A 15,057-nucleotide genomic window follows, 5' to 3' on the forward strand; every position below is an offset into this window, starting at 1 on the left:
CGCGTGCGCGTGCGCGTGTGTATGTGTTTGAGAGAGAGAGAGAGAGAGCGTGTGTGCGCGCGCACCACCTAGTGGACTTTGAAAGTTTCAGGTGACGTCAGAACTGGAAAACGAAACTAGGGACTCGGAGTTTCCCCAGACAGCCGCTGCAGGAAGCAGCTTGGCTGTTTGTTATTTAAGGAGTTACCCAGCGATGACTCGATGACAGCTTGTCAAACAACTTCAGTTTGTACATCAGATTCAACTGGCATAATATTTCTGACTTTTAACACTGACAACGACCGCACCTCGACTCATAAACGGACCTGCTGGGCGAAGCCTCGTCAACGTCAGGTAGCAAAAACATTGTTTTTATTATAGTTAGCTAACTATAGAGTGTCTGAATCTTTTGAATGAATTAAAATGTTGACACGATTTCATAGTTTACTTGCTAGCAGACCTGTAGCATGCAACAATATGTCGTTTTGAGCAGTCTGCAAAACATAAACATTCAGCCTACATACTATATCATGGTTGAACAATTTTACCGGCATCTTCAGCACTTTCTGCTACTTTTACTGTTACGCTCATTGCAAGTCACTGGATCAGAGAGTCAGTAAACGAGAAAAGTCTAAATAAATAAGACTATTTTTCTTAAAGAGTAGTTCAACTCCAAAAATATATATATATTTTTTTCCAGCTGAAAACCTGTGTTCGGGTTGGTTTGGATGGTCTGCAGATGTTCAGTCCCCCGACATGTGTAGCATTTGAATCAAAAGTCACAACAGAATTTATACTTTGTGTTGGACTTGATAACTGTAAACTGCGATTGGCTGAATATTTAGAGTGAATTGTTCAGCTCTGCAGCTCTTTTAAAAGACGATCTGTGCGTGAGCTGAGCGTCACGTGACTATTCATTGTTCTATTCAAAAGCCATAAATTATGACAGATGATCTATGGCTGATATTAAATGGAGGTGTGGTGAGGGCGATAAGAGCCTAAAAGTGAAAGAATGGATGTTTTACTTTAAAGTCCATATTGCACCTGCAGCTGAATCTACTTGATATTAATCAGCTGATGTTTCTTTGTGATCTTTCTGACCCTGTAGGAATGTCTCACTCAAAGCCCCTGCTCATCCCCTGGCTGCGGGCCCAGATCGACAGCGGGAGATACCCGGGGGTTTCCTGGATGAACCCGGAGCACACGGAGTTCTCCATCCCGTGGAAACACGCTCTGAGGCAGGACTCCTCCAGCGTCGATGTGCTCATCTTCAAGGTACATTTACTGTCATGCAGGGTCATTATCAAACACATGGTAGTTATTTTCTCTTACAGCATTATGCTATGTAATGCTACTAATGGCAAAGCAATAAAGTGCTTAATCATTAAACATGGATACTTTGTGTTCATGGTGTTCTCACACAGTGAAAAAGGAAACTTAAAGTAACGTCACTAGGCCCCTCAAGCAGGTGCAAAGAAGGAAATAAACTATCCATTTCCCACACAGGAAGGAGTATAAATAAGTAATATTTAAAGAGGAAATAGTAATTTCATTTTTATCATTTTGATGTTTGTGCATACTATGACTTATTTTGGAAACAATATAATTGTCCATAAAAAAAGGAAAAAAAGAAAGTCTTTGTGTAAATATTGTGCAGTTCTTGATTCTTCTTTGTCCTTCTACACATTAACGCCCTTGTATTTGAGAACAAATAAAATCAGCAAAGAACAAATCTCTTTCGTTTCTCTGGATGTGTGTGTGTGTGTAAATATTTTACAGTGTTTGATTCTTCTTTGTCCCTCTGTACATTACCTCCCCTGTATTTGAGAAACAAATATGCTGTGTTTCCTTTAGTCGACCTGTCATGCATGTTCGTTCAGATACTTGTACACTGTAGATACAGTCTTGGTCCTGCCTTTCCCCCATAGGCCTGGGCAGAGGTGAGTGGAAACGGCAAGGCTCACGGCGACCCGTCCGTCTGGAAGAGGAACTTCCGCAGCGCCCTCCGAGCCAAAGGCTTCAAAATGTTATCCGACAACAAGAACGACGCCGCGGACCCCCACAAAGTGTTCTGCTGGCCGGGCGAGGCGCCCTCAGGAGGTGAGGATCCATCCGGACATCCATAGACAGACTCAACAGTCTCCTGTTGGGCTTTTAGGATAGTGGACAAAAGTTAAAGGGGAACCCCCCCACCCCCCCATCACCATCAACTTGTGACTATTACACACCATAGACTGTAAAACAAGATGGATGTAGTGAGTGTGATGTCACCCATAGGTTTCTGAAGGCCATTTTGAAGCCTAAAAATTGGGTTTACGATCACCGCCATGTTGACATCTTTTGGAGCCAGAGCAGCCAAAGCGAGGCGGAGGTTTGTCCGCAGCTCCGCCTGCTATTGGTCTGTAATCAGCGACCTGTCAATCACTGGACAGGCAAGCTGTCAATCCCTAGGAAAACAACCCTGTTTTATATGCATTATACCTCATTAATGACACAATTATTTTGAAAATCGCCATAAGGACACACATTAGAAGAAGTGAAATTAGCTACTGAGACCATAACCTCTTTATTATTTATTGGCTTTATATTTTGAGTGGGAAGTTGTGTTGTGGTCCCATTGACTTGGAGTTGGGCGGGTTTGGTTTACACTTTTCGATGGAATACCAGTCAGGAAGAGAAATGCAGTTTTATTTGATGGGAGGGGTGGAGGGGAGGGGTGGGATTGCTCAAAAATCTGTGATAGTTTTATTGGTTGTAATTTTTATTTATGCCTTCTAGTGCAGCATGAAGTCACCATTAAAGATACTCTGTTTTCCAGGAAGTAAAAGTAATGGAAGTTCATTTCATGGGGGGGGGGGGGGGGGGGAATGACAAAAATGGAAAAGATGATTTTCTGGCGATAAGGACATATATTCTGTTTTGTATCTGTTGGCTCTGCTGTGATGTAATGCCCAGTTGGATATCAAAATTCAGACAAACACTGTATCGGTTCACAGACTCTCCCAGTAATTGTCTGTCTGCTTCCCATTAACTGTCAATGCAGCAGCTGCAGGCTTTATGTTGGCAGAACATATTAGAATCGAGCTTCTCTGGTTTTGGGAGAGAGTTGCTCACACCTGACGACCAACTGAGGTCGAAACGTTGTTTGTCTTGTCTAGTAAATAAACATTTTTGTGGAGCAGAAGGCTGTTGTACGGATTTATCTTGATTACTATCCAGCACCAGAGAAAGACTTGGAAGTGTGTATTGCTCTTTTCCTACTGAGACAGTTTGCTTATGCTCACAAATACTGATTGGACTATTCTTGGACCCATGTATAATTAATGGTTAATTCTTCAGCTGAGTGCCGTTCTCCGTTATTACAGTCTCTTCACATCTTGAATTAAAATGTGTCTCGTATCCAGATAGTATCCAGATGTGACCTACCTGTATTTTGCTATAGCACCTGGCAGTAAAAATGCATCTACATAGAATCAGATTGCTCTTTCCCTTCCAAAATGCAAATACGCATTGCCAGCTGATCACTTTCTCTTGCAGTTAATGCAAAATTATTCATCTTGTGTGTTTTTAACCAGAATCTCACAGCATGGAGGCTGTAATACTGAATCCACCTTTTCTTTTACTGTGAACCCGTCTTCACTAATTCACTAGGCATCAGTTGGTCTTATGTATTTCAGTACTATTGGATAAGGAAGACAGAAATCACATGTGTACATTATTGTTGTTCTTCCACAAGTCCAATATTTTTTATTGTAAAGGAGACAAATACAAAAATCAGGCCGTACAGCAAAGTGCACCACAGATGCTACTTATTTCAGTGTTTGTTTCTGCTTACATGTTGGTTGTGTTTGGATTTGAAACGATATTACATTTACACGTCGGTATCAATGTGGCAAAATTAATCTCTGACCCCCTCCTGACCTGATTTGGATGATCAGATTACTGTCCATCTTCAGTACATGTTGGATCCTTTTACTGCACATCTGGAGTTTTCTAACTTCTTTCTAACCTTTGTCTAGATAAAATCCAAACGCACAAGATGCAAGTCAGTGCCAGTTATAAAGGGGTAATAGATTAACAGGATGTGTTTTTGAGGAGAATAAATTAAACAATACATAGCTAGTAGCAGATACTAACTGAGCTCTTTGCTTTCCCTCTCAAAGCTTGCTCTTCTGCTGGATCCCAGGACCAAGAGGAGCCTGATTTGTTTGAAGAGCGTTCCTTTTCTAATCAAGAAGTAAGTGGAAGTGGAAATACAGGGTTCACTATATTGGGGGATGCCAAAGATGAAGTGTAATTATGTACTCAAATTATGAACTCACTCAAATACCTTCTCTGATGTCTTAGAGCCAGGTTGTCCCATGTTTGGTGAAAATATCTATCTGCCAGATGACACTTTTGCAGGTAAGACGGCCCCTCTCAAGATTATTGCCATTATTGCTCATTTATTTCTTCTTGTCATGAGTTTTTTGTATCTTAGAAGGGTAATTGATTGTAAATGTTATCAGAAAGTGTAATCAACTGGATAATTAGATATGTGCAATCGCTGTCTTTTTCTTGATATTTCTAAACATCATATAAACCAATCAATATCTGTCAGCAGAATCCACCATTGACCATGATATTCTGCAGGAGTGTCTGCAGGGACTGAACATTAAGCCTGAAACAGGTAGCGGAGCTTATCGTTCCCTTCTCATGTGAGACAGTAGCAGTATATCCAAGAAAATATTTCCTAGAAATCGTTATTCAGTTTCTCCAACTTCTCTATATAGGGCATCGCTGGTTTCGAGCCTCCTCCTGAGAACACAACCAACCAGTCAGGGGCTGATTGGTGGACACGTGTTGCCTGAGCAACAGCAGTATCCAGTAGCATTCGAGGGTGCAGCCGGTGGAGTCGTGTTGCCTGAGCAACCAGCATATCCAATAGATGGAGCTGTGGGAGGAGCCTGCGATCTGCAGATGGTGGAGCAGTTCAGAGAAATCATGTCCAAGACCATGGTTGGAGAGCATTTCAGTAAGTTTGTGGATGTTACTGCCATCATATTATTGGATGTTGTAAATCCAATGAGGCATTTACCCAACTAAAAATGACAGTCTGTATCCCTCCCAAAATATTAAAATTGACTCATACATGTTTTCATAAGCCATTAAAAAATAATCTGTGTGCCAATATGAATGATATCATCTCTGACTTACCACAATGTGACAGAAAATGCATTTAAGAGGAACACAGTACAGAATGAGGCTTGTCACTTCCTCCAAAACATGTTTTTTTTCCTCTTTCTGATTGTCAGAGACTCAGTTCAGGGTGGCGGTGTACTACAGAGGGGTGATGGTGTCTGAGCAGCTGATTGAGAATGAAGCTGGACTCCGCCTAGTCTACAGGTAACAGTAAACCGCAGACAAAAGAAAAAGTCCATTATCCCCCGTTAAGCTTCAGCATGTACGTTACTCAGACTCTGCCAGACATGTAACCAGCTATATAAATGTGAATCTGTTCTAAATGCAGTCATATTGTCTCAACATTAGCCTGAACTCCACCAGCCTGTCCTGGGATCGGTGACACGGGCCTGTCCGTGGTAACCCTGCCAAGACACCGGGGCCATGCTAGACATGACTCAGGCCAATCTGACCCAGCGCATCCTGGACAAGCTGGAGAGGGTCTGGAGGTGGGGGTGTCCGGCCCCGTGGTCTACGGCCAGCGCCTTGGTGAAATCAAGGCTTTCTGGAGCCTCTGCAAGTTTGACCGCAGCAGACAGCCGCCGGGAAGTCTCCAAAACTAGGGCCTCAGCCTCTTATCTGTTCAAGGACTTTGTGCGAGGTGAGAGGAAGAGAATAATAATGGAACTGTGTGTGTTTGTGCATTTGTTAATACCTGAGCAGTATCGTGTATGTTGAGTTGACAAGTGGTGGAAAGAGTACTAGATGGCCTACTCAAGTAGAATTACTGGTTACTTTGCTGATATTTTTCTTTTTAGAGAAGAGAACGTTGTTAGATGTGATTTTTTTCCATTCTAAAAGGACCGAGAGTTCAGAGTTCAAACTAGATTCTCTTAATTGGAAAATTTGGAAATTACACAATAAAGTGCACAAACTAAATAAAACCAGATTATTACTCTTCTCTTCTCAGCTGACTGACCGTTCACTGTGAATGTCTCCACAATTTGTTTATTTATGTTGGTCCAGTTTCTGTTTCTTATGGAGAGCTGCAAAATGTGTACTTTGTAATGAATTTGATTTAAAATGTAGCAAAGTACAATACTTAAGTAAACCTGTAAAGTAAAATTACTGACTGAAATACTCAAAAAAGTGACTCAGTTACAGTAACATGGGTAAATGTAATGTGAATTGACATAGCTCTCCTGTCCCTGTAGGAATACTGGACTTCATTAGTGGAAAAGAGTGTCCCTCCTGCTCGCTGTTCTTTTGTCTGGGGGAGAAGTGGCCCGACCCAGACAACAGGCCATGGGAGAAGAAACTCATCACGGTGGAGGTGAGGAAACCTTTGTATTAAAAATGCAGAGACAGAGTGTTGAGCTCAAAGCAATATTTCACTCTGTCAGAGAATTGTTTTTCCCCGCTCACATACCTCTTTCAGATTTCATGAATGATCAGCCTCCAAAATTGCCCAGTCGAGGGAGCTGTAGTCAGCAGCACTTTTCAAGAAGTAATTTTGTCTCAGTATTGATTTAAAGCGCTGCGGAGAAAAAAGCCTGAATGCCGGTGGTGACAGTTGATCCCTCAGGTGTTAGAGGTTTTTCTGCTCCTGAGTTTCTATAGAATTGCACGTGCTGAGAAGTAAAAAAGGTTCCCCGGACGTTTACAGCGTCCTTCAAGCTCACGTTCGCCCCCTTTGCTCTTGTCACTGTATCTGAACTTGTGTCCCCTCTTTGTTCTCTGTCTCAGGTGGTCCTAACATCACTGGAGATACTGAAGTCTCTGGCTGTAGGAGGTGGCGCCTCCTCCCTGCAGTCTGTGGAACTGCAGCTTTCCCTAGAGGAGATGATGGAGTTGTGTTGAAGTTCTTCACGGCGCCTGAACAAACTCACTGCATCGGTCAAGTGTACAATTAATGTCTATACTGTTTTTAGGAGCCCTTCCCCTTCCCTTGAACTTGTCATTAGTCATCATGTTTACATGCTTTATGAGTATTTTATCGCTTGTTCAGCACCCGAGAATAGATTAATAATAATGTTAATAAATACATGGGTAAAGTGCTGTAAAATAAAAGGATCAAAACAAATATATTAAAGGTACTATGTGCAGCACTTTTAACCATCAATATATAATTGGCAAATTATCTGTGATATTTGGTAAACATATGAGACCATGGTTGAGACGATTGGTAGCCTCTATTTCATGCCAGGAGTATTATAAATGCTAGTGTTTCTGAAAAAGACCACATTTCCCATAAACCCTGTTGCTTTCTGTCGCAAAGAGGAAAGAGCTTCTTTGGTTGAAGGTTTTCTCTTTTGCCTTAAACATGTTGGAAGGGATTTTTCCATCTGCCTTTCACTCCTTCCACCCTCTGCCATTGAGTGAAACTCTGAAAGTTTCAGTTCTGTTTGCACTGGAAGAACAGCGACCTTCTTCCTATTTTGTGCCTTAAAGCAATCCAGCAGATTTCCCTCGCAATCCAGCAATGTGGTGCACAATGTAAAACGCAGTGCAGAGACCAGTAGAGGCTGCCAGTCTTACTGCTGATGGTCTTTTGTTTTTGTTTGTTTACAATTATTATATTAATGTCTCAAAACGTGGTAATGATTGATATTAAAATTCTACATGAAGGAATGCACTTCTTGCTCGAGTAAGACCCACTCAGCAGAACAGAAATACCACAAACCTGTGTAACAGTAATATTAAATTATCATAACAATACATTAAATAAACAAAAACTCTCCAGCTACCGCTAAGTATACAATCAAACTGAAGCGTCAAATTGTAGTTGGATTAAGGGAGCAGATGGACTATGAGCATCAAAACCGTTAACATTTTTGATGTTGTGTCACACAAGACACAAACGTGAACACAAAAAGCCCAGTGTACACCTGAGCTCAGTCCAGACAGCCTCCACACATCAGAGACGAAGCTGTACAGATGTTTATTTCATCCTGTTATATTTAAGGATCGGGTCTAACCTTTTATCAGTTTGATAATCAGCATGAATTGTAGCCTTTTTGGAATTTGCTGTAAGTTACAATGCAGAACTATAGAGAAGATTTAAAAAAAAAACAGTGGTGCAAAGAATAGCATTTCATAACTTTATTTAAATATTTTCTGATCATTTGTTACCATGACAATCAATACCCTTCTCAGGATCAACTACCAATTTATCATGTAATTATTCTGATCTTATTGCTGCTCTACATCATAATTCTGAATCCAAAGAAACAAAACAAACACAAAAAAAACAGCATTTTATACTTTAACTTGTGTGTACTCAGTTTCAGGACTACATCACTTACTTTTATTTCATCCATAGTTTTGCAGATATTAATGCAATATGGACCTTTACAAATGGAATATTTACAAATAAATAAATAGAACGCATTAATTTCAAACATTTCAATCAAGCTCTCCTTCTTCTGCCGCTGCGTCACTCTCGGCTCCAGACTCCCCTTCCTCAGCGAGGGAAGTGTCCCTCAGTCCGGTAATGGGAACCAGCTTCCCCTCTGCATCCATTGTCATGGGCTGGATGATGTCATCTCTGGAAAGCAAACAGTCCACAAAATCAGGATCACGATCTTTAGAGATAAGATGAAACTTCGACTTTTGTATTCTGTTTACTCTGTGTATTTTGTTTGTCTTCGTTTTGTTATCGGCATTTAATCTTTAAAGCTCTTCCCAAGGTTTCTTCCATGTTTTTCCCTGTTCTCATTGAGGGTCTAAGGTTGGGTGGGTGTCGTTTTCATTAATTACTTCAAAATGTGTGCATTGTAAAGCCTTTTGTGACTGTAACTGTGAATAAGGGCGATACAAATAAACCTGACTCCAATGATCCATGTGGGGAAATTTCATATTGTTTCGTATCGTATCACCCATATCATGATGCTTCCCCTCCGACATTGTTAAAAGGAAGTATTAACTAACACATGCTTCAAGTACTAACTTCCATTTTGTTACATAAGGACTCAATACATGATATGGATCTATATTAGGCCTACAGGTGTACATAAAACAGTAGTGAAAGTATGAATATCGGCTGCCCTCTTATGCTGTTTGTATAACCTGGAAAATAGAGCTATAGTATTTCTATTTTTAGTGGACAGTTGTGATATTTCTGTGCAGGAAACCAACCTGACAATCTCTCAACAGCCAGACAATCCTATATCTTTAACACCTTTAATCAAATCCCTTTAATCAAACCTATGACTGCACTTCTTCCTCGCCATGCTGACCTGGAGAGCTTGTTGAAGAGCGTGATCAGCCTCTGGGCCTCCTCTTCCTTCTCCTCCTCCGTCATGCCCTCCATGGGGTCGTGCTGCTCCGCCTCCACCCGCCCCGTCACGGGGTTGACGAGACCTTTGACCTGCCGGTACTCCTCGGTGTCGGAGTCCGAGTCACTGGAGTACTGCGCCCCGGAGCTGGAGCCGCCCAGCATGCCCCTGGTGGCCAGCAGGCCCGCCGCGTTACCGTAACCCGTGTACTTGACGAAACGGGTCACTGGAGGAAGGATGGCAATTAGAAGTATTATATACACAAAAATGACTTTCAATCTGACATCCATAAGCTCATTTTAGAGGCCTGTGTGTACACTACCAGTCAAAAGTTTGGACACACTTGATTGAATGTACTATGTTTTTCATTATCTTAAAGCCATTTTGATGTAAAGGCTTATGCTTAAATGCTTGAAATTTGTTTCCTAGACAAATATAAATAGTGAAGTTGATGCCTCTGTATGAATTTCTTTCCAAAGCCTTTGCCTTTCCATCAAGGCAAAGGGCGGCTACTTTAAAGAATCTAAAATATAAGATAGTTTTGATTTGTTTAACAGTTGTTGTTTTTTTCACTGTATAATTCCATTTGTGTTATTTCATAGTTTTGATGTCTTTACTATTATTCTAAAATGTGGAAAATAAACACAAATGTGGTGTGTACAAACTTTTGACTGGTGGTGTACACTCATTTTATAATAGCATCATGCCATAGATAGACATCGACTGTCCTATCTGATGTGTTCAAATTTAACATGGGAGACTGTGATTAATAATATTTGCACATTCCCCTTCAGTCACCCCCTGAGTATATCAAGATGAGTGTGCATTTCAGTCATCCAGGTAGTAAGATGTCAAAAAACATCAAAACAAAATCCATTGGACTTAAAATTAAGACTTTTAACCACTCTTCATCATCATCATCTTCAATATTTTAAGTCCAGTGGATTGGTTTTTTTTTTGGACACTGAGGTTTTTGGGGTGGACTTTAGATTGTTCCCCATGAATCCAGAGAGAGCGATGGTGTCTGGTCTCACCATTTTCCTTGCAGAGGACAAAGATGAGGTCGGCGGCGCAGTGCTTGAGGTCAGTGTCGAGGTGGGTCATGAGGCGGATCAGACGGCTCTTCACTGTGGAGCCTTCCTCTGGCCTCAGGGACACGTCTCTCAGCGGGGGCAGGATCTGATGAAGGGGAGACGGGTTAGGATTTCAGCAGAAATATTACCTGATCTGATTTCATTTCAGAGAGTCTCATGTATCTTCTCTCTGTGTTAAAATATCAGAATAAGCACCAAAATACAGTAATGACCAACAACGGGACAAGCAGTTGGTTTTGGCTCTATTACATGTTTCCTGATGAAGTGGCGTGTTTCCCGATGCGCCCGGCAGCTCTCCGTCAGCAGATTGAGGACTGGGGTCAGCTTCTCTTTCAATTTATCACCCTGAGATGCAGACAAATAAGCAAATAACACTCCTTCAGATTATTTCAGCATGATCCCATGGTCTCTCAGATGTGGCAAAAGAGCAAGCACAGAAAAACTAATGCAAGGGATAACTCCTGTGATCTGCAAAACACTGGGATACACCGTAGTTTATGTTAATAAGCGATGATTAAGTTAAATATTTGATTCATATTCAATATTTTATTCATGCTCTTCGCTCATTTGCCTCTGTCTCCCTTCTAAATCCCTTCTGCTCTCTCTCCCTGCCCTCACCGAGTCCAGGCGTCTCTCCATGAACAGCAGCAGGGTGTTGACAGAATCCATGTTGACCCCCTGGGACTGCTGGGAGCCTGGCTCCAGGGGGACGGACAGCAGCACGTCCAGACACTGGAGAGGCAGCGCCGACAGCAGGTTGACCGTGTGGCTGGGGGGGGGGGGGGGGGGGGGGGGAATCAGACAGGGGAACGCAGAGGAACAGAGACACAGAGGGGGCAAAAAGGATGAAAGGGGAGAAGAGGCGAGTAAGTAAGCATGCATGAGAGCAAATAGGAAGATAAGAGTGTGACTCCAGAGGGTTCAAATGCATATGTATCACTGTCAAAATCATTCCTCTGTGTCTATCCCGCCTAAGTTGTGTTAATTCTCACCCCTGCAGTTCATCAGTGTCGTCCACCAGCAGGCAGCGCCTCATCAGGCAGAGACGCAGGATCGCCACTAGGTGCCGGTAGAGAGCTGCATCATCCTGAGAGGGGGAGAGCGCACATACAGTTCATTTCTCTACAGACAACCACTCAGCAGTTTAACTTCGGGGTAGGGTTTGAGTTCATCTATCCTTTAGTAGATTTTAATTTTCCTTCCTCAAAAAAGGAGCAGAGAAGATGGGGCTGAAAACAATCTTATATTTCCTAGCTATTTAATTTGTTGGCCACACAGTTAAGGTATACTAATAGACCAGCTGTAATGCAAACCCAGAGTTTCTAAACTGGAAGAAGTAAAGTTCCCATGTGGACAGTTTCCTCTGGTGTAAAGCTTCTGACATCAAACCTGAAGGCTGCCAGGTTTTACGCTCCTAGAAATCCACTGACCTCACTTGGCTCCTGCCTGTGAGTGCTGTAGGTGATGTTGAAGAGGATTTTGAGGATCTCTGTAGTGCGCTGAGAGGCTTCCAGGGAGATGGGGGGCGCTGCCGGGTCCAGCGCCACCTCATACTGGTCCTTCCACTGCACCCCCAGGCAAGACTCCAGAGCTGCTGTGAGGATGGACACTCCTCCCTCCTGCAAGAGGAGACACAGAGGAAATCAAGTGTGAAACAGCAAGCCAAGCCAGTTCGCTAACAAGTGCTTGGGGGACGAATGAGAAAAAACAGACCCAGAGCATGCATAGACCAAGAATACTGAGGTGGGCTGTGCAGTGCTTGAGGCAATTCTGAAATAAAAACTGCACTTCTATCAAATCACAGAAAATTCCTTGCTGGTGTAGTGATGTAGAGAAATACAATTCCTAATTGCACCCACTTGCTCAATATTAATATATTTATTTTCTATATAGTGCACTTTTATGATCCATAGATTTACCAGTTGTTTCCCAATTGACATAATAAAGAAAAAGAGATATAGCTCAGTGGAAAATTACATCAGAACCTGTGTATTGGTAAATAATATATCATATATCATCATAAGTATAGCACTTTATATTTAATATGGTAAGTTAGTATAATAGAGTACGCAAGTGAAGCATCAACAGTCTCATCTGTATCCCCCGTCACCTGCTGAAGTTGAACTCGCAGCTCTGGCCGTAGAGCGGTGATGAGGAACATGAGGCGAAGTTCATAAAACTGTCCGCTGGAGGGAGACAGGCAGCTGGCACTGCAGGACAGACGCTCCGTCAGACCGCACATGAGCCTGAGGACCAACAGGACAACAGGTCAGCTGGCTGGCACTGTAATGTTGACCTATACAAATCCTCAATGAAGGTTATGAGAGATGATAATTAAAGTGTGAATGTGTGTGTGCAGGGGTGTGTGTGAGAGAGCAAGTATGTGTGAATGACTATGTATGTAAAAGAAAAATCCACACTCGGATACACTGTTAGACATCATGTCTTGTGGCTGCATTGCATTCTGGTCTATTGAGGCTACTGTCAGTGGAGAAATTGGTATCTATGCCTTTTCTGCGATGGATTTCTCCCTGCATAATTGTTGAAAGTCGGTGCTGTTCTGTTCTGTGTGTGTGTGTGTGTGTGTGTGTGTGTGTCCTCCCATAAGCCCACCTGAGAGCGCTGAACCTCTCCTGCGCCCAGGAGCTGTTGTACACCACGTTACACAGCACCTTCATGGCCTCCTTCCTCTGCGCCTCCTCTCCCAGCTCCCCCTCCTCCTCCTCCTCCTCCTCCACATCCATCCTGCTCTCCCTGCGGTCCTTCCTCCCTCGCTGCAGGACCTTGTGGTGGATCGCACCCCTGTACATTTCGTTGATGCTGGCCCTGTGGCTCCCGTACCCGCCGCTGCCGTCCATGTCCCCGCTGTTGGCATTGCTAGTGTCACTCTTGGCGTCCTCGTCGACCGCCGAGGACTCCTCGTCTCGGTCGTCGAAGTCGACTTCGCCTTCGTCTTCCACAATGTCGTGCAACACTTTGGCCTCGGCCAGGGAGGCGATGACGTTATCGTAAAATTCAGAGTCGAGGTCTGCGGGCTCTTCGGCGGCGTCGCTGGTGGTCAGCCCCGCCAGCTTGGCCACAGTCAGGAGAGCGTTGTCGGTCACCAGGGGGTCCAGCACCCTTTTGTCCCTGGAGAGGATCCGAAGGGTGCGCAGACAAACTCTCAGCAGGCGGCATTTCACTCCCGTACGGATGAACCTCACCAGGACAGCAGCTAAATTCTAAGGACAGGGACAGAGAACAATGACACATACTGATATCATTGTAAAAAGGAACAACTAACAAAAATGTACAATAATCAATATTTTTTGTAGTAAGGAAGTGACATCGCCAGGTACCTGTCTGAGGATGAGGCCACGATCCTGGCAGTACTCATCACAGTCGGAGTCTGAATCGGCGTACTCCCTCACTTTATTCTTCCTGAACTGGTACAGCAAGGCAAAGATTCAGATTAAATCTCTCATTAAAGCTTATTCATTACATTAAGGTGGAATACAATGTACTATATCTGCACTGTGAGACATTTGCAACTTGTAGCTGTACTCAAACAAATGCTGTACTGTACCTCTTCTAGTTCTTTTTGCTATAGAAAGTGGACAGTCCATTTTCAGTGATTGATTAATTGGAAGAGAGAGACAAAACAAAATCAGTACACGTTTACAAGGCAAAGATAAATGACAGCACCATAAATCAGATCTGTTGTTCAGCAAGCAGCTACCAGACAGACAGAGCCGACAGCGTTGAATAGATTAGCATGCAGTATGTTCATTATTCAATTACACCACCTGGGCTCAATCTGCCTGAGCAGCAAGGAGAGAGGATCAGGGACAACTGATACAGCAGAACTACTAATCACAGACAGTCTGTGGGAGGGGGAGGGGGAGGGGGAGGGGGAGGGGTGGAGTGAGAAGGGGTGGATGGGTGAGGATATTTATAGGTGCCAATGTCCAGGAATGATCAACCAGATGAGGGAATTAGGTTAACGGTCTAGTAGTAAACTCTCTTTTGGTTGAGGGGCGTAGTAAGTAAAACAACTTACTTTCCTTCGGTCCCTCTCCTCTGCATCAAAGAAGAAGCATTGGGCGTACTACGGGAAAGAGATATTACACGTTATTTGTAACACACCACATGATAAATGGTCGGCGACTGTAGTAACCAGTGCTGTACTGTCCAGACATGAGGACTTAAGACTGTACTGTGTGTGTGTGTGTGTGTGTTGTTACCTCTTTGTTGAACTCCTGTAGATGTGTCTGAACACCGTTGTCATTCCCCTGCCTGATGCAGTGGATAATCCCCTCCACGTCCAAGTCCATGCTTCCTACAAACATACACACACACACACACATACCCAGAGGGAGGGGGGGGGGGGGCAGAGGAAGAGGCATTAAGGCCATAACAAAATTACGGTTACACAACGATGATGATAATGACAGAGGTTATGCATTATTAAGTGCAAAAAAACACATCATCAATACACTTTACATCTTTGGCCCTTAATTGAGTCTGCCTAAACCAATTAAACCTGTAAAAAAAGAGCAAAGATGGTA

General features: G+C 43.1%; 2 protein-coding genes across 2 annotated transcripts; one reads left to right on the forward strand and one right to left on the reverse strand.

The window, feature by feature from the left end:
- The first annotated feature begins 141 nt into the window (after window positions 1-141).
- On the forward strand, window positions 142-7,012 carry irf3 (interferon regulatory factor 3). Its single transcript, XM_071519412.1, is given in 16 exon segments — window positions 142-333; window positions 1,088-1,254; window positions 1,908-2,079; window positions 4,143-4,216; window positions 4,327-4,345; window positions 4,348-4,383; window positions 4,583-4,648; window positions 4,750-4,801; window positions 4,803-4,993; window positions 5,274-5,364; window positions 5,489-5,570; window positions 5,572-5,629; window positions 5,632-5,741; window positions 5,743-5,800; window positions 6,354-6,472; window positions 6,886-7,012. Coding segments are annotated over 15 exon segments (1,407 nt in total). The 5' UTR covers window positions 142-333; window positions 1,088-1,089; the 3' UTR covers window positions 7,000-7,012.
- Window positions 7,013-8,530: 1,518 nt separating this feature from the next.
- On the reverse strand, window positions 8,531-14,839 carry LOC139644049 (chaperone Ric-8A). Its single transcript, XM_071519411.1, has 13 exons — window positions 14,734-14,839; window positions 14,550-14,597; window positions 14,076-14,093; window positions 13,849-13,935; window positions 13,124-13,731; window positions 12,621-12,756; window positions 11,941-12,129; window positions 11,503-11,597; window positions 11,129-11,279; window positions 10,760-10,855; window positions 10,451-10,595; window positions 9,378-9,642; window positions 8,531-8,686 (listed from the first exon to the last, which is right to left on the reverse strand). The coding sequence occupies exons 1-13, from the start codon at window positions 14,836-14,838 to the stop codon at window positions 8,545-8,547; spliced, it is 2,085 nt and encodes a 694-aa protein (XP_071375512.1). The 5' UTR covers window position 14,839; the 3' UTR covers window positions 8,531-8,544.
- Between the last annotated feature and the right edge of the window lie 218 nt (window positions 14,840-15,057).

This window comes from Centroberyx affinis, unplaced genomic scaffold (genome assembly GCF_046629955.1).
Source record: "Centroberyx affinis isolate AG114_WGS23_722 - 3 ecotype Tasmania unplaced genomic scaffold, CSIRO-AGI_Caff_v1 ptg000697l_1, whole genome shotgun sequence".
Lineage (NCBI taxonomy): Eukaryota > Metazoa > Chordata > Actinopteri > Beryciformes > Berycidae > Centroberyx > Centroberyx affinis.